This window comes from Mastigoproctus giganteus, chromosome 11 (assembly GCF_048544385.1).
Source record: "Mastigoproctus giganteus isolate SK-2022 chromosome 11, ASM4854438v1, whole genome shotgun sequence".
NCBI classification, from domain to species: Eukaryota; Metazoa; Arthropoda; class Arachnida; order Uropygi; family Thelyphonidae; genus Mastigoproctus; species Mastigoproctus giganteus.
Genome location: NC_143585.1, coordinates 32,000,893 through 32,021,488, shown reverse-complemented (window position 1 = coordinate 32,021,488; position 20,596 = coordinate 32,000,893). Strand labels below are relative to the sequence as shown.

Below are 20,596 nucleotides of genomic sequence, written 5' to 3'. Positions count from 1 at the left end.
CTTTATTGAAGAGATTGTAATACAGCTAATGCTGCCCATGGTGGTGTGGCAATCCTCATAAATTCAAAGATCCCAACTAAACATATCCCTCTTCAGACTGACTTAGAAGCTGTTGCTGTTCGTATAACTCTCCATATTGCCATAACGCTTGTCTCAATATATTTACTGCCAAACCATGCTTACCCTTTAAAAGATCTTGAAGACCTGATCATACAGATTCCTCCACCTTTCTGTTTATTAGGGGATTTTAATGGACATCACCCCTTATGGGGCACTCCAAAATTAGATAAATGGGGTAGACTCATTGAAAGACTTCTAGAGGCCCAAAACCTTACCATACTCAATACTGGTGCACACACTCACATACAGCTCCCAAATGGACACACCTCAGCAATTGATCTCTCAATTAGTTCTCCAGTATTGGTCCCGTCTATAGAGTGGTACGTACTAAAAGAGCCCATGGGTAGTGACCACTTCCCAATTGTTTGTAACCTGCTCGCTACCCAACCACCGTTAGACCAACCCTGCAGGAACTGGAAATTCTCTAAAGCCAATTGGGCCAAATTTCAGTCAGCAATCACTCTGGACAAAAAAAACTACATAAAGTCACTGGTTATATCACATCCTGTCTTTTAGTTGCATCTAAATACTCCATTATCAAATCGACCAGATGGCACTTTGACTACTGGTGGAATGACAAGTGCACAAAAGCGAAGAAGGAAAAAAACAAAGCATTTAATTTATTCCGTCGACCTCCAACTACACCCAATCTAATTAACTACAAGAAGCCAAGGGCGAAAGCGTGTTTCATTCAAAGGAAAGCAAAGAAAGATTCATGGACTCGGTTTGCATCTACTATCAATAGAAACACTGACTCCCGATTAATATGGAAGAAAATTAGGCAGCTTTCTGGTGAATTTCCAACCATCCCTTCCCCAATTTTTTCTTGCAATCGGCAAGAATTCTCTTCTCCTCTAGATATTGCAAATTCCTTGGCCCAAACCTTTGTCCAAGTCTCAGCTGCTTCAAACTACACTCTGGAATTCCAGAAAATTGTGACCACCACTGAACAGAGATCCATCAACTTTCGAACCTCACAATCACTTCCATATAATCAGCCTCTTCAATATTGTGAACTTTTACAGGCCATTAAAACAACACGAAACAGGCCGTTGGGCCAGATGGCATATATTATGTCATGCTGCAGCATCTCAATGACAAAAACTTACAACTGCTGCTAGTCTTTTTTAACCGGACCTTCCTGGAAAATATTTTTCCAACCTCCTGGCACCATGCTACAGTTTTAGCCTTTTTGAAGTCTGGAAAAGATCCCTCCACTCCTTATAGTTACAGGCCAATCTCTTTGTCATTCAAAATTCTCGAAAAAATGATCCATAGTCGACTCATTTGGATCATTGAAACTCAACATGTACTGAGTAATTGTCAACATGGATTTTGCCAAAACAGGTCATCCTTAGATCTGATGATCAAGTGAATCTGAAATTCGCAATGCCTTTGTAAAAAACAGACACCTTGTTATGGTCTCCATAGATATAGAAAAGGCATTTGATACCACTTGGCGGTATGGCACTCTCAGTGACCTTCATACTCTTGGTCTACATGGCAACCTATCCATATTTATATTAAGAACCTCCTCCAGAGCCACACTTTCCAGGTTCGATATCAAAACTCCCTTTCTACTATCTTCTCACAGGAAGGAGTACCACAAGGGTCAGTACTGAGTGCAACCCTATTTTCCTTTAGAATTGATTCCATTACAAAAGAACTCCCAAATACTGTGGAGGCATATCTTTACTCTGACGATCTTTCTATTTCTTGCATATTCTTCGAACATGAGGTCTATCGAACGGCAACTAGAGATGACCCTCAATAAAGTGCAAAAGTGGGCTGAGCTCAATGGATATTCTTTCCCATCAGAAAACTGTTGCGATCCACTTCTGCAATCAACACAAATTGCATATAGACCCTGAACTTCGGATATCAAATTGCACCATTCTGATTGCCGATAATATCATATTCCTGGGATTGATTCTTGACAGCAAGTTAAACTTCTTTGAGCACCTTAAATTAATACACACTACCTGTCTGAAAAAGCTGAACATGCTAAGAGCTTTATCTGCCCTGTCTTGGGGAGCAGATCGTACAACTTTGCTGCTCTTATATAGAGCACTGATTAGACCCCGTTTGGATTATGGTGCTCCAGTTTATGATTCTGCCCGAAGGAGTGTATTGCGTTGGCTGGATCCTATACAACACAATGTCTCCTCCACCGTGGAACACAATGCACTGCCGATTGCTCTTGGCACTTATAGGACATTTCCAACCTATAATCTATACATTGAAGCTCATTAGCCCCCTCTGTACCTCTGTAGAAGAATGTTATTACTTAAATATGCAGCCAAAATACAAAGTTGCTCTCCGCATCCTATTCAGCCATACCTCTTTAATCCACCATTTCACAATCTCTATAGAAATAAACCAAGTAAAATACGACCAGCAGGCCTACTGCTCCTTGAAATAACACAGAATTGGAATGTTCCTCTCCACAATAGGCAACAGGTAAAAATTACTCTCCTCCACCACCATGGGCCACCTTTCCTCCACTGAAATGTGATACATATTTTCTTCAATGGGGAAAGAATTGTCTACCGACTCTAAATGTGCAACGATTCCATGCTAGCCATATTCAAAACTATGCTGACTTCCTACCGATATATACAGATGATTCCAAATCTCGCTCAACTGTTGGAGTAGCAGCAGTGTTTCCCTCTGCTATCATATCAGCTTCTCTTCCACCTGAGTAGAGCAGCTTTTCAGCGGAACTATATGCAATTCAATTAGCTCTAGAAAACTGGACTCTTCACCCATCTGCAAAATATTTAGTTTACACCGACTCTCTCAGCTCAATTAGAGCAATGCAGAATCCCTTTCATAAGGATCACCCTGTTATAAATAAGATCAGGAGTTTGCTGTGAAAATTGAAGACAGCAAACAACTAGTGAAGTTTTGCACATTCAAGCATTAAAGGGAATGAACTGGCTGATATTTGTGCTAAAAATCCATCAACCTCTGTCTTAACCTCTGACTTAACCTCTGTCATCGTTCCAGCTTCTGATTATAATATCATCAAGCAACATACCATGCACAGTGGACAAAGCTATGGCATAGCTTTGCCATAGCTTTGAAAATGAAAAGCCTTTTGTGGCAAAGGAAAAGCCTTTTGTGGCAAAGGGAAATTGTGGGAGCGAAGTTAAAAAATATGTAATTAATGATATTGAAATTTCGCAAGATTATTTAATGAAAAAACTTTCGAGCCTACAGACCAGTAAGGCTCCTGGAGTTGATGGAATATACCCTATAATCTTAAGAGAGGCGGCAAGCGAGTGCACTGAACCATTGAGGCTAATTATGCGAGCATCATTAGACTCTGGGGAGATTCCCCTGGATTGGAAAAGTGCAAATGTATCTCCCATACATAAGGGTGGCTCTAAAAGTGAAGTTGGAAATTATCGACCTGTCAGTCTGACTTCAGTAGTAGGGAAAATCATGGAGGCAATGATCAAGGGTGGAATTCAGGATCATTTGGATCGAATTGAAATTCTCAAGGATACTCAGCATGGTTTCGTAAAGGGAAAATCATGTTTAACAAATCTGGTTCGCTATTTCGAAAGGGTCACTCACGAGCTGGATTTAGGGAATAATTTCGACATTGTTTATTTAGATTTCAGCAAAGCTTTTGACTCAGTCCCACATGAGCGGTTGCTTTATAAGCTGGAACAGGTTGGAATCACTGGGAAAATCCTTAGATGGATAGAAGGATGGCTTCAGGGCAGGAGGCAGAGGGTTGTGATAAATGGCTATTCCTCAGATTGGGTTGATGTAAGAAGTGGGGTTCCCCAAGGATCAGTATTAGGACCACTGTTGTTTTTAATTTTCATAAACGACATTGATGAAGGGATAGAGGGCGTGATGTCTAAATTTGCAGATGATGTTAAAATTGGGAGAGTAGTTAATGATCACTGTCAAGCTGAGCTTCTTCAGAGAGACCTAGATAGACTTCAGGAATGGTCAGAAAAATGGCAGCTGTGCTTTAATCCAACAAAGTGTAAGGTATTACACCTGGGAAACAGTAATCCCAAAAAAACTTATTCACTTGGTGGAGTTCAACTAAAGCCAGTACTGGAGGAAAGGGACTTGGGTGTTACGATACGGTCAGACATGAAATTCTCTGAGCATTGTAAACAGGTTGCAAGGAAGGCCCATGGTGTCCTATCAATGATCTATCGAACTTTTGCAAGTAGAGATAGGGACGTGATAATCCCATTATATAAGGCTTATGTTAGACCACACTTGGAATACTGTGTTCAAGTATGGAGACCGCACCTGAAGAAAGACATCGAGCTTCTTGAAAGAGTGCAAAGAAGGGTAACTCGCCTGGTGAGATCGGCAAAAGGGCGTCCTTATGAAGAAAGACTTCGAATATGTGGGTTGCAGAGTTTGGAAACTAGACACCTTAGAGGAGATTTGATTGAGGTGTTTAAGGCTCTGAGAGGCATCAGTAAAATGAATGAGGACAAAATTTTCAAGATTATAAATGATGCTAGAACTAGGGGACATAAATTCAAGTTACGGGGGGAAATGTTTAGATTGGATTGCAGGAAGTTCTATTTTAGCCAGCGAGTTATAAATTACTGGAATAAGTTGCCTTCATGGGTGGTAGAGGCCGACAGTTTGGGGAAATTCAAAGGTCATCTGGATAGTACTTTCGGGTAAGGGAAGCACATAGGATGATAGGTTTAATTTCCTTTTTATTTATTTTTTATTTTATTAATTATTATTATTTAGTTATTTATTTTTATTTTTTTGTTTTTATCATTGTTTTGTTCGGATTTATTTTTTTTAATTTTTTTTTTTTTTTTTTTTTTTTTTTGGCTGGTGCAGCATAAGCCATAGGCTTTCTTGCACCATGCGGCCGTTACTAATACTAATACTAATAAACAAACAAATAATAAACTCTTCCAATTGAAACAAGATTCAAAATTTTGGCACTCAAGCATATAGACAGTTCGGCAAGAAGTGGTACTTGCACAGATTAGAATAGGACATACTCATCTGACTCACCTCCATCTACTCACAGGCAGTGATCCTCCTTCTCGGGGTTTACACTGCTCGGAACATCTAATAGTCAAACATTTTGATTGACTGTGCACATTATCAACAACATCGAACTTCAGTATTTCTTTCTCTGGCTAATCTCTGAGAATCGATGACATTAAATCATATCATTGGAGAGAAGGCAAATATTAGTGAACTTTACTGGTTTTTGAAAGAAATTGGAATTTATGATCAAATATAAATAGTTTCTGAGCTGAAATGAAATTGAGCTGGCTTCATATTAATTATTACAGTCAGTCCTCGTATAACACGTGTTTGCGCTACACAAATTCTATCGTACACGATTTATAAATAGGGGAACGATATCTTATATAACACAAACGAATTTGCTTATGCACGATTTGCCTTTGTGTTTACAAGAAATGGCGGTCGAAAACGGAATCACCCCAACTGAACGCAACACGATAGGAATGAAGAGAAGATTCTGAAAGTGTATTTGTTTTTTATATCAGTGAAGGGGAAACACATTTCACCATAATAACGCAAATTTCCCCTTAATCGCAAATGCAATTATATCGAGTTTACTACCAGTTTATAACAGATTCCACTAGCAGAAATGCAACTGGAAATTGTTTTTATTGTTTTATGGTAATAACCCCTAGAAATATGCTTTAGTAAAATGTGAGGTGTTCATAGTATGTCTCTGCCTTTACGGTGGTGTTTATTCAGTTGCTACACAGGTGCAGCTTTGTTTATGTGTATCAAGCGTGCCTCTTCGTTTTGTAATTGTGCTTTATTCCCTAAAAATGAGTAAGATACTTAAAAGGTGTGAAAAGGAAGCGTCCTGGTGAAGACAAATTCTTCAGAGAGAAAAAGAAAAGCAATATCGATAAACAGAGGCGGACTGGGTCAAAAATTCTTACCCGGGAAAATTTATAGTGGCCTCATACTATGGTTTATGGCCAAAATCACACTGGCCTCCGCCCCACCGGGGTTTCCCCGGTAAGGCTTATGGCCAGTCCGCCTCTGTGGATAGAGAAAAAATATGAAATTGTGAAAGGCTTTGAGCGAAATGAAAGACCATGTGATATTGAACGTGCTACAGGCCTAAATGAGGCAATGCCAAGAATTACAAAGAATGCAGAGAAAATAAAAACTTTCATAGCAAGAACAACTCAAAGTGTAATTAAAATCCATTTGATCAAGACACAAAGAATTGGAAGAGATTGAACGGCTGTCATCTGTTTGGATAGAAAATCAAACAAAAAACAAGTTTGTTTACGATAGAAGCAAAAGCATTAGCAATATTTTATTACGTAATAGTCGTAAGAAAATACTTACGTATTTTATTACGATTATTTATTGTATTTGGTAATGTTTTGGTTACAAATGTGTGTTCAATCTTGGGTGGTCGGCACCTAACCCTATTTTTCCCAAAGGGCCTGTTGTTTATATTGCACGATTTTGCATTGCATGAGGGTTTCTAGGAACACAACTATCGTGCTATACGAGGACTGACTGTATTTATAACATTCCTATGAATAGACACACCATAGCCACAGCAGCTTGTGCACCATTAAACTCCCATACCGCACACATGCATTTTGAGTATCTTTTTTAGATGGCAATGTATGTGTGTGCTTCTTCACTTTTGCTGTAGCTGGTAACAAAAGCATCATCATTTTGCTTGGTGCTGAGCAGCTCTTCTGGCGTTGGCATTGCTGTGGTAGCAACTTCATCATCCACCTTCACAAATTCTTCAAATTTGCCAACAAAATCCATATGTTCCTTCAAATTACCCCATTCCTCAATGTTGCTATCACATTTATTACACTTGATGCCATACTGTCCCAAGCAATAACAAGGTTATGAATAAAATTACTCTCCTCCACCTATCTAGGATAGTATCTAAGACATTCCAATTTGGCTGCAATTGTTCCCTCCTATCAGATCGAGTACTTTATCAGGTGAGCTCTATATGCTCTCTTGAGGTTATAAATAATGCCTTGATCCTGTGGCTGCATAAAACTGGTGGTAATGGAGATAAAAACAAAGCTATACAGGGTGTCTCAAAAATACACGGCATAATTTCAGGAATGAATTCCTCATATGTAGACAATAAAAATATTTTATAATAACATAGTTCTGGAAATACTTGGTTTCCGAGTTTTGAAGGTCTCTCTATGACACTTAACTGTTCACATCACCTTATAGTAATTGTTCAAAATGTCCACCTTCTGCCTGAATACAGGCTTCTCACATCAAATGGACTCGCGAAGACGATGCCAAATTTCTGGTATGTTTTGTATTGTCTTACAACTTGCCACAATTCGATTGTAGAGAGTTTCCACATCAGCTACTGGAGTCAAATACACCAATGACTTTAAATGGTCCACAAGAAGAAATCTAGTGGGTTTAAATCAGGTGAGCGTGGAGGCCAGGCAGTTGGTACACCCTCTACTTCAAGAGTCGTAGATCTTGGTTGTCCTCTGTCGGCAGCACGAGGTGTAAAGGTCCCATGTTCACAAAAGCGGCGATGGATACCTTCAAACATTTTCCTGTCTGGACATCTTCGTCCTGGGAACCTTTCGTGGTACAAATGATGAGCCTCCAGAGCATTGCCGTCTGCCAAACTGTACATAAAGTGCATATCCACTTGCTCCTGATTTGAGTACATGGTTGAAATGGAAAACACTAGATTCTGTGATGAAGGAAATCACCTGCGGGAGATAAGACATTCCGGTTAATAAGTTGGGAACCAAACATTTCCGGAACTATGTTGATATAAAATATTTTTATTGTCTACATATGAGGAACTCATTCCTGAAGTTTTGCTGTGTATTTTTGAGACACACACCCTGTATATTTGTCAACGTAAGTGTCTCAGCAGAATGTGCTGTACAAAGATCTAGAATCATCAAAATGTTCCTATTTTTTTTGAAGCTACTCTTCTGTCCACTTTTGATAATCAAGACTGGAAAATTTTGACCATAAGCCAAGCACTTCTGTTGGCCTCATAATCACAGGGAAGTTAGTTAACTTCTTTAAAACATCTTGGCTTGGAAAACTTACCAATCACAAGTGGGTGTAGTTTTGCACTACCATCTGACTTCAAATGCAGTATAACAGGAGAGTGTCTTTGCTTACTGAATTTTCAATCATGACAATACTCTCTAATAGCAAATGTTCTGTTTGTTAGCAGATTATAAAATAAACCTGTCTGGTCAAGATTAAAAATATCCTTTGCATCATATTTTACAAGAATGGATCATACAGAACACAGCCGGTCTGTAGCCTTTTCTTTGTCAACTAATCCAGACTCACAGCAAAAGATTTTTGCACCACAAATTCGTTTTCTGTTTTTTATTGCTGTTCCAGTGTCATGCACTTCAAGTTTTATTCGGTTTTTCAGTATTGTAGATAAAGTGGGTAGAGGGATGTTGTATTCCTTTGCAATGTCTGTTTTACTTCAATCCATCCTGTCAGCCTCTTATATAATTTTTAGTTTAATTTCCAGGCTTAATTCCATTCATTTACGTTTTGTCACCATAACACTGCTAGATAAGATTTAATATAAACAAATTTTAATTTAATTTAAAGACAAAAGTTCCAAAAAATACATCAGCTCAGATAAAATGGCACAAAAAATAGATTACTGTATACTGTAGCAAAAGACTTTGAACTGGTGTAACAATTGCAGCTAACCTTAATCCCATTGAAAGCAAGGGAGTGTATATAAACAACTTAGAAAAACTGTTTTGATTCTTTTGTTAATTTAACAGCTCATCCTTAACAAAGATGTTTTTCAGAGTGCACTTACGTTGTAGCTACCATAAACTGGTTTTTTTTATACAAAAGTAATTTCTAACAAGTCAGTGCTATCCTTCGGGGAGCAGGGAACTGGGTGGCCAGAGGCAATAATAGGGGCAATAATTAGACAGCTGTGCCAAGATTTGTATTAAACATACAAAATAACAATATTTATTTCTCACAGGGTGAAAACGAACTTTGTAATGCATGTTAACCGAATTTTGTAATAAATGAATATATTTACATAGAAAAGCCTATCCTTTTGCAGGGGAATGGTATGTGCTTCATATAAATGAGTACTTTAGTATGTGCTTCATATATACAAGTACTTACTTAAAGAATAGAAACCAAAACTGTATTTTGGTTTCTATTCTTTCTATCAATTTCAATCTAAAATTTATTTTTATGCTTAACTTGTTTTTACCCTCATTGGCGTGAATTTTACATCAGATATTGAGACACGTTGTTGCTGTTATTTCTTGCAATTTTAGTTTTTTTGCACCTGATGAAGATGCTAGGATTGTGAGTCGTACAGCAACATCTCTTGTGATAATTATTTTTTTTCTCTATCTTTTAACCCTTCCTTCCTTTCTTTTTTCATCATTCTCGCCCTTTACTCTCTTATTTATTTTTATTCCTATTTTTTATATATATACACACTACAGAATAGTTAATAGACATTCTTTATTTTTTCCAAATCAACCTCTCTGTATAATATTAAAATATCACAAACAAGTGTAGTTGAATTATGTTCTGTTTTCACATTTTATTGCTTGTAATTCATCCTTTTTTTTTTTTTTTTTTTTTTTTTTTTGTGATATTTGTGTAGGGAGTATCAATCAGAGTTTATTAACCCTTGGTAGAGTTATTACTGCTCTTGTGGAAAGGACTCCACACATTCCATACAGGTGAGATAAAAGAAATTGAACAAGTTTAATTATTCCACATGTAGAATTGCTATTACAGCTATTACATGGCTTGATATATATATATATATCGAATATAGTGCTAATAAGTTAGAGGCGCCTCCATAGCCAGGTGGGAAGGAGTAGTAGTGCGTAGCACACGCTTCTTGATTAGACTGGGGTTCGAGTCCGTCATCACCAAATACAGAGGATGCGGAAAGGTCAAGGGAATGACTACCATATTCCCGGAGCAATATGGCCTTAGTTGCTAATGCTCCTAAAAACCAAAATAACAATAATAAGTTAGAAACAGTGGAAATAACAGGAAAATAAAAATAGACTGAATATATCAAATGCACCAAAGCATTAGCATTAGCATTAGTAGAGGCATTTGATGCAAGAAAGCAAGCTTATGCAGCATCAGCCAAAACAAAAAAAAAAAAAAAAAAAAAAAACCCGCTTCCACTTCACCCCTCTGTTCGTTCAAAATACCTGTCCAGCCGAGCCTTAAACTTATTTAGGCTATCAACCTCCACCACAAGGGATGGAAGTCTGTTCCACCAACCAACCACCCGCTGGCTAAAGGCAAATTTCCGCATATCTATCCTACATCTGTCTTTCCTCAATTTGAATTTATGCCCTCTCAGGTGATTTTTCTGAGCTAGAGGAAGAATCCCATCAGCATTGAGCATGCTTAAACCATTCAAGGCTTTATACACCTCTATCAGATCACCTCGCTGGTGCCTAGTCTCCAGACACTGTAATTTGCAAAACTTAAGCCTTTCTTCGTAGCAGCACCCCTTTGTTCCATTCACTAATCTTGTTGCCCTTCTCTGTACTCGTTCCAGCAGCTCTACATCCTTCTTGAAATGAGGCCTCCAGACCTGTATACAGTACTCTAGGTGTGGCCTGACCATCGCCTTATACAATGGAATAATCACCTCCTTATCCCTGCTGGTAAAATTCCTGTATATCATTGACAATACTCCATGAGCTACTCTTGCAGCCCGTCTGCACTGCTCAGAGAACTTCATATCTGCCTGCACAACCACCCCCAAGTCCCTTTCATTCTCTACCACTGTCAGTGTAGTACCACAGAGTTGATACGTTGCTCTGGGGTTGCTGTTTCCCATGTGTAGTACTTTACATTTGTCAATGTTAAACTTCATTTGCCACCTCTCAGCCCATCTGCTCAACCTTTCCAGATCCTGTTGCAGCAGCATAGTGTCAGTAGTGTCCTTGACAACCCTGCCAACCTTTGTATCGTCTGCAAACTTGGACATTAAGCCCGATATACCATCATCAATATCATTTATAAATACAGAAAACAATAATGGACCCAACAATGAGCCCTGAGGGACTCCACTAATAACATCAGTCCACGATGAGCAGTGTCCATTGATTACCACTCTCTGTCTTCTCCCCCTCAACCACCCCTTTATCCATAGCAGCAATTTGCCTCCAATGTCACACTGCTCCAATTTGTGTAGCAGTCTTCCATGTGCAACAGTATCAAAAGCCTTTCTAAGATCCAAGTATATAATATCAAAGTTATTCCCTGCATCCAGTTCTTTTGTGACTGCATCATAGTATCCAATCAAGTTGGTCAGGCAAGACTTCCCCTTAACAAAACCATGCTGTGTCTGAGCTATAACTGAAGCTTGTCTAAATGATCCTGCAGTGCTTCTTTAACCAGTGCCTCCATTAATTTTCCTGGAACAGAAGTTAAGCTCACAGGTCTATAATTACTTGTGGCAGCCTTTGATCCTCCTTTCTGAATTGGGGTCACATTTGCACATTTCCAGTCTATGGGTACCTCCCCTGAGTCCAAGGAAGCTCTCATAATTATGGCTAAGGGTTTGCTTACTTCCTTTGCTGCCTCCTTTAATATAACTGGATAGATCCCATCCACCCCGGGTGCCTTTCTTGTGTTTATCTTCAACAGTTTCTCTTCCACTTTACTCCCAGTTATTTCAAGATTGTGTAGCTTACTGCTAGAGTTGAATATACCTCTGGCATTTCCCTCGCTGAATAACTCCTCATGTGTGAATGTCGATGCAAAGCAGCAGCAAAGGATGCAGATGCATATTATTATAAATATAAAGAGTTACATGGAAAGCCAAAAGGAATAATTGCCGAAACATAAAAGAAGTGACCTGTAAAATAAAATAAAATAGTGGTAGCTGGCATCAAATAATGGTGGATAAATCTATCCATAGTTCAAAAAAATGGGAAATAGAACAAAAAATACAATTAAATCCGATGTCAACGAAAATAAAAATTGATACATGATCAGGTTTTTCATCAGGGGGACTACACCAGACCATGTATCAAAGGACTGCATTTCCATACTTGTCCAAAGCTGTGTAGGAGTAGAAATTTGAAAATAAAGTAAAAATAATAGAGAGGGCGCTGACTCTCTTTAGAAAATACAGCTGCGATTTACAGGCTCTGAAAAAAACGATAAGTGTTTGCTTTTAATTTACATAATTGTTATTTTATATTGTACTTAATATGTAGTCTTATAGTTCTAATTACGCTGGTTATTTTTATTTTAATTTATATAAACAGTTTTTGTAGATATACGTAATACTTTATAAAACCGTTAGTCCGTTCGAATCTTGCAGGCATTGTTTTTTGTATATAGTGATAGGGAATTTAAATTTTTAATTGAGGTAGCTAGGTAGCTCTAACGTATAATTATAGAAACAGTAATACGCTTCACTGTTTCTATTAGATAGCGTAGTATTGACATTTAATTTAATTTAATTTATTGATCTTATTAATTTAAAATATCATGCCCCAAACTAGAGCAGCAAAGCAACGGGCACAAAGTGGCAGGAGTGCTGTGACTCGGGGGAGAACTGAGGGGGCGATTCTCCAACGCATCACAGCCTAAAAAAATGTGCAACTTGTGAAATGTTTGCTGAACTATCTGGAACGGAACATGATATTGCCATGGGGGATGTCTTTGTGTGTGCGTGATGTAAGGAGTGTAAGGAAATCAGGCGACAACTCAGCGTTGTTATGGGCCTATATGAGAGTTTGAAGGACAGGGTGGATGCCCTCGAAAGATCTAAATTGAGGGGCCCATCAGGCTCTCAGCTGCCCACATCAACGCCAGAGCTTGCACTTGGTCATCACGCAACACAGCGGCAACCCCCAAGGCAGATTGCGCTGGTCCCAAAGGAACTAGTAGTTGTTGGTGACTCTATTGTCAGGGAAACGGGGAACATCCTTTGTAAAAAGGATAGGTGGAACAGGACCAGGGTATGTCTGCCAGGGGCAAAGGATGATGACGTTGTAGAGCAGATATCATCTTTTAGGGGCACAAAAGGTGATATAGTTGTACACGTTGGCACTAATGACATTAAGAATAGGAGACCGGCAGAATTGCTTAACAAGTACAGGTCACTGATGAAAAAAAGCCGTGAATTAGGTTTGAAGTTGAAAGTGTCTGCAATTCTGCCCAGACACGATAGGAGGGAGTATATGATGAGAGCCTTGTCGATCAATTCGGCCCTGGAAAGATTGTGCAAGGCTCAAGGGATAGAATTTTTTTCAGCCTGGACTGTACTTGTTAACAGGAGAGACTGCTTCTACAGGGATGGGATACACTTAAATAGAAAGGGTGCAAGAATATTTGCTGATGCTATCGAGGCAGTATTAGGTGGGTCGGAAAACTGATAGCTTGGGGGGATACAAGGACTAATAGTTTAACAGTAGCCGTAGGCAGAGGGGAAGGTGATTCTTGCACAACTTCTATTAGAATAAGTAGCGACCTGGAGCGAGGGGTGTTGGGGGTTTCAGGGACGGATGGCAGTCATCGTGAAACAGGTGGGTATATGGGATGTGTAAGAGTAATTAAGAATAAGAATAGGTGCATGTATACCAATGCTAGAAGTATAGTAAATAAATTTGAATTTGAAGTGTTGGTCAAGACATCAAAGGCAGATATTGTTGGGATAGCAGAGACGTGGTGTCACACAGATATAAGGAATGCCGAACTGGAATTTGGGGAGTAGAATGTGTACAGAAAGGATAGACAGGATAGGAAGGGAGGAGGTGTTATGCTGTTAATAAAGAAAAACATAAAATCAAAAGAAGTGCATCCAGTTGATATAGATGAACAGTGCACTGTTGAGTCAGTTTGGTGTGACATAAGCACTGCGAAAGCAAAAATAAGAGTAGGAGTGTGTTATAGGCCTAATGACTTGAATGAGTACAACGAACAATTATACAGAGAAATAGAGTGGGCTAGTAAATCGGAATGTCTTATAATGGGGGATTTTAACTTCCCAGATATTGACTGGAACTTGTGGGTTGGGCACTCACACACTAGTCAGACTTTTCTGGATTAATTGGATGATTGTTTTCTGCAGCAGCATGTTCGAGAGGCAACCAGAGAAAGTAATACTCTTGATCTGGTTATCAGTAGTGATCATTCATGTATTAGGAATTTGCAGATAAAAGAACCACTAGGTGGCAGTGATCACAGTGTACTGACGTGGGATTTACTTAAAGATTTAATTACCATCAGGGGTAAAGGAAAGGGTTTTTCCTTCCGTACAGTGGTCTCCGACAGTTTTTAAATTCTGTACAGTGGGATCAACTGACGATGTTACCAACAGTAAATTCTAAGTGGGAAGCATTCAAGGAATTAATCATGGAAGCTACTATAAGGTTCATACCTATTAAGAAATATTGTTCAAGGTTTAGGCCTAAATAGTTGTCAAATGAACTAATGAGACTCGTAACAGAGAAGAAAAATGCATGGGATGCATATAAATTATCAAGCGACTCAGAAGCCTATGGCAGATATAAGTTAATCTGTAATCAGGTCATAAAGGAGGTTCGGCAGGCGAAGGCAGATTACGAGAAATCCTTGGCAAAAGATGCTAAGAAAAACAGCAAGGATTTCTTTACTTATATAAACTCTAAAAGGAAGGGAATGAATCTGATTGGTCCACTTGACATCGATGGTTCGACTGTTGATGATCCTGCTCAGATAGCAAACAAACTGAATGAGTATTTTGCATCTACATTCACACGTGAGGAATTATTAAGGTTTGAAAATGGCAGAAGGTTATCAAATTGTAGCAAGATACTTAATGATTTTGTAATAACTGAGAGCAAAGTGGAAGAGAAATTGTTGAAGTTAAACGTAAGAAAAGCACCTGGGGTGGATGGGATCTATCCAGTTATATTAAAGGAGGCGGCAAAGCAACTAAGCAAACCCTTAGGCATAATTATGAGAGCATCCTTGGACTCAGGGGAGGTTCCCACGGACTGGAGGTGTGCAAATGTATCCCCAATTCACAAATGGGGATCGAAGGGTGACACGAGTAAATACAGACCAGTTAGTTTAACTTCTGTTCCGGGTAAAATAATGGAGTCACTGGTTAAAGATGCATTGCAGGATCATCTAGACAAGACTGCAGCAATAATTCAGACACAGCATGGGTTTGTTAAGGGAAAGTCTTGTCTGACAAATTTGATAGGATATTATGATGTGGTTACAAAGAACTGGATGCGAAAAATAATTTTGATATCATATATTTGGATTTCAGGAAAGCTTTTGACACTGTTACGCATGGAAGACTATTGTACAAATTGGAGCAGAATGGTATTAAGGGTAAGTTGCTACAATGGATAAAAGGATGGTTAAGTGCTAGAAGACAGAGGGTGGTAATCAATGGGTGCTGCTCTTCTTGGACTAATGTTATTAGTGGAGTCCCACAGGGTTCGGTGTTAGGTCCACTGTTGTTTTGTATATTTATCAATGATATTGATGAAGGTATATCAGGCTTAATGTCGAAGTTTGCAGATGATACAAAGGTTGGCAGGGTTGTTAATGACAGTAATGGCAGTGTGCTACTGCAACAGGATCTAGATAATTTGGGCAGATGGGCTAAGAAGTAGCAACTGAAGTTTAACCTTGACAAATGCAAAGTACTACATATGGGTAGAAGTAACCCCAGAGAAACGTACCAACTGTGTGGTACTACACTTAAGGTGGTAGAAAATGAAAAAGACCTGGGAGTAATTGTGCAGGCAGATATGAAGTTTTCTGAGCAATGCAGACAGGCTGCCAGGGCAGGTCATGGGGTTTTGTCAATGATATATAGGAATTTTGCTAGCAGGGAAAAGGAGGTGATTATCCCTCTGTATAAGGCAATGGTCAGGCCACGGCTTGAGTACTGCGTACAGGTCTGGAGGCCTCATTTTAGGAAGGATGTAGATTTACTTGAGCATGTACAGAGAAGGGCAACAAGATTGGTGAGGGGAATGAAGGGATCCTCTTACCAAGAGAGGCTTAAGTTCTGCAAATTGCAGTGGCTGGAGACTAGGCACCTGTGCGGTGATCTGATTGAGGTATATAAGGCCTTGAATGGGTTGAGCACGCTGAATTCTGATGGGATCCTTCCACTTGTTCAGATTACGAACCTAAGCGGGCATAAATTCAAATTAAGAAAGGACAGATGTAGAATAGATGTGCGGAAATTTTCCTTTAGCCAGCGGGTGGTTAATTGCTGGAACAAACTTCCATCTGTCGTTGTGGAAGTTGATAGGTTGAATAAATTTAAGGAGGAACTGGACAGGCATTTGGAGGGAATGGTGTGATTTTTTTTTTTTTTTTTTTTTTTTTGGCTGATGCTGCATAAGCTCATACATTTGCTTTCTTGCATCACATGCCACTACTACTACTACAAGAAAAACAATAACTTCTACAAACTATGGACAAGGTAGTCCCTACACATTGTTTATAATGAAAGTTACTTAAATTGCGGTAAATTTAATACAAAAGAGTTGAAATAAACAAATACCGATTTAAGTAAAAAACTTAAATCGGTAATGCTTAAGACATTTTAGAAAATCTATTCCTGAAATAAAGAACCAAATGGGCCGGAAATGACAGTGCAAAAACACAAATAGTATCAATATTTACTTTAGCTGACATCAGATTCTGCATATTTGCCTAGATAAGGCAAATATGCAGAATCTGATGTCATTGATGACGACTTTTATCTAAATATGTCCCCCATATCTGATGACAGCTCTACCACTTTTTATTTTATTTGTATTACATTTTACCTTATTATTAATAATTTTACTTTACAGTCCACTCACCTCCTATTGGCTTTGTAATTCAGCCCATAATTTTCTTAATTCATCATAACGTTTAGGATATTAACATTCTTTCACCTTTTACATATCTACTATCCTTACCCTTCTAGTCTCTGGCACTATGTGTAAATTTCACCTCCATCTATGCATACTTTATCTAATATATCTATTTGTACATACGTGTGTGTGTGTGCGTGTGCGTGTTATAAATACTACTGTTAGTTGTCAAGGCTTGATTGAGGAATAGACTACTGGTAGAAACTGCACATTCGTAACACAGTTATCGATCAAGTATCTACTTCATCTGGTATTGTCCTCATGTCACCTTGAACCCCTTTACACTTGAATAGTCAAGTGTAAAGGAGTTCATCAAGTGTATGACCTTTGTTTCTGTGTCATAGCCGTACACCCACAATTTGTTATCAGTAAATGATGGAAGAAACAAAGTGTTTGTCAGCAGCAGCATGTTAACCAAGATTCTGGCCTGCGAAAACTCACTGCTTGCTGTGATTATCAGCGAGGATGCAAGGCACAAATTTGCCTGACACGTTGCATTTCCAAATCATGTTAAAAATGATTAACATCTACCACAAGAAATACCATCTTCACTAGCAACTTTGCCGATAGTTAAACGTTGATCACTACTGATTACATTACAAATGCTAGTGATTGAATCATTGATTTTGGAAGTTGAAAAGTGGCCAGAGTGGGGACCATCTTTGGCAGACAAGCTGCCCTCTTAAACTTTGTGAACCATTGAAAATCTTTGAGTAATATATTGCATCTTCTGAAACCTTAAAATTTTCTGAATTTCTGTTGCACTTTTTCTTAATTTGAGGCAAAATTTTATGCAAATTTGCTGCTCAGTAAAATCGCTCATTTGAAAACGGCATAACACATAAAACATATATTCAGTGTGCAATAATTCAGACTGACCATAGATAAGTGTGTTATGCATGCATTACTACACTAGATCAATCACAAAACATATTGCAACATTTCAGAACTTTGTGACTGCAATTTCTTGATACAGAGCCAACCCTGAATTTCTTGATCACACCTAGTGTTTGGAGTTTTTTTTTGGAGAAGATCAGCCCAAAGATCTAAATTAGAAAGAGTTAGGAATGAAGACAAGATAAGCAATGGACGGCCAAATAAACATCATTGACAAAAAAGATTAGAATGGTGTGCACATGTTATGAGAATGGGGAAAGAGAGACTACCTAAAAAACAATGGAGTGAATACCTCCTAGAAGGAAAAGGAGAGGAAGACCTAGAAGCACATGGATGGAGGGAGCTGCTATTGAAAAGGGGAAAATAGAAAAATAGAGACTGGGAGTACAGAAAAGAGTGGAGGAACAAAATTAAAATACAGTGGAACTTCTCTATTACGAACTTCTATTTAACGAATTTCTCTATATTACGAATTTTTTCACGAAACATTGCACCTTGAAACGAAATTACATGTAAAATTAAACCCATATAACGAAATGTTAGTCTCTCTATAACGAATTTTTAAAAAAATTAGTAAAAGCATTTTTGAAGATTTTCAAGCACTGCTAAACAGCCGCTCAAATATACTGCCTCCTTCCTTCCGAAATTGCGCATTAGCATCTGGAATTAAATAATCATCCTTTTATGAACACTTATGGCCATTGATGCCCGTAGGAGGGTCTAATAGGGTAGATTTGTAAATTGATGTTTGCTCAGGGGAAAATGAAGTTTGCTGCGGTAAACCTTTAGCATGTTGCAGCGGCAATACATAGAATGCTATGCTACCATAGTCGGTTTTTAGTAACGCCTACTGAGTAACATTTGCTTCTCACCTCAATTGTACCATGTGACCTTCATGTCAGTCATTATATGATATGTCCGTTCTTGTCTAACTGGACTCCCAATAGATGGTTTTCATGATTTTTTTTTTTTTTTTTTTTTTTATTTCGTTCGTCATCAGTCACATAGGCTATATGCTCTTGTATTTTTTTTTTTTTATTTATTTTTTTTTTCGTTCGTCATCAATCACATAGGCTATATGCTCTTGTATTTTTTTTTTTTTCTAAAAAGTAACATGCAACATACATTAATCATAAATTTTATTTTGTGTATATATGAATGAAAGCAGAATAAAATAAATTCACAAAGTCGTATATTTCTTCAAAGGGAGTGATACTGTTGAATTGGTAAGCGAACGTCATTGAGTAGGCGGTACTAACAATTCACTATATGGCCAGCGCAGCGAAGTTTGCGGTGTGTATATCCGCAATTTTACAATTGCGGAAACAATGTCGAAGAGAAAGTGTTTAAGTATTAATGATAAAGCAAAGATTGTTATGATATTGACCAGGGTTTTAAGAAAAAGGATGTTGTGGAGAAATGTGGCATATCTGCAAGCAGTTTAACTAAGATTTTAAAAAAATCGAGAATCAATTTTAAATGCAATTGAAGGAGGAGCAGACAAGAAGCGAATTAAGTTGTGTATATACGAAGATGTTGATAAAGCTGTTCTAAAATGGGTGCAAATGATACGTGAAAAGAATATCTCAATATCAGGCCTAATAATTAAGCAACAAGCTCTGAAATTTGCACAGTTCCTTGGACATACAGAATTTAATGCGAGCACTGGGTGGCTAGATAAATTTAAAAAGCGCCACAGAATTGCGGAAAAGGTTATTTGTGGAGAAAGTGTTAATGTAAGCGAAGAAGATTGCAACAGTTGGAGGAACAATACCTTAAAGAAGATTTTGGAAGAATATGAGCATAAGGATGTTTCTAATGCTGACGAAATGGGTTTATTCTTTAAATGTTTACCAAATAGAACACTTGCTTTTAAGGATGATAAATGTTTTGGGCGAAAACAAAGCAAAGAAAGAATCACTGTGCTAGTTGGAGCAAATATGACAGGAAGTGAAAAATTAAGACTTTTAGTCATCGGAATATCAAAAAACCCAAGATGTTTTAGAGGCACAAAATCTTTGGAAGTTGACTATGCCTTTTAATAAAAAAGCATGGATGACAAGTGATATTTTTGAAGAATGGATATTAAAACTAGTCAAGCATATAAGGAAAATCGTGTTGGTAACTGACAACTGTCCGGCACATTCTGCCAGTATTTCTGCCAAACTTAAAAGTGCGAAGTTGTTTTTACCACCAAACAATGTCAAAACTTCAGCCAGTGGACCAAGGCATTATTAAAAATTTTAAATTTCATTATCGAAAGAGAATAATAATGAAGATTGTCAATTCGTTATCAGAAAATAGAAACTTTTAATTGTACTGTGCAACCATAGAGATTGCATCTCTGAACTGGCAAAAGTTTGGACAAACGATGTCACTGAATATACTATTCAAAATTGTTTTTCGAAAGCGGGATTTGCATTGAATACAGAAGTCGAACAACGACTGGACGAACTAGATGAACTGCCCCTTTCACAACTGAAAAACTTTTGGACATTATTAGAATCGTCCGGAAACATCGAAAATGAAATAACACTGGATAGTTATGTTTATGTAGATCACAGCAGAACATCCAAATGAAGATGAAATACTGCTGAACAGTGTTAAACGCAATCATGATCACGAAGAAATTAACGATGACGCATCAGAACAACCGGTAGAAA

The 20,596-nt window shown here is 38.1% G+C and overlaps 1 protein-coding gene across 1 annotated transcript in view; it reads left to right on the top strand.

Annotated features, from left to right (window-relative positions):
- Positions 1-20,596, top strand: part of LOC150077870 (kinesin-like protein KIF11) — a 257,452-nt gene that overhangs the window by 78,792 nt on the left and 158,064 nt on the right. Inside the window, exon 8 of the mRNA XM_090384389.1 lies at positions 9,776-9,854. Coding sequence (XP_090240515.1) covers positions 9,776-9,854 — 79 coding nt within the window. The remainder of the gene's footprint in view (positions 1-9,775; positions 9,855-20,596) is intronic.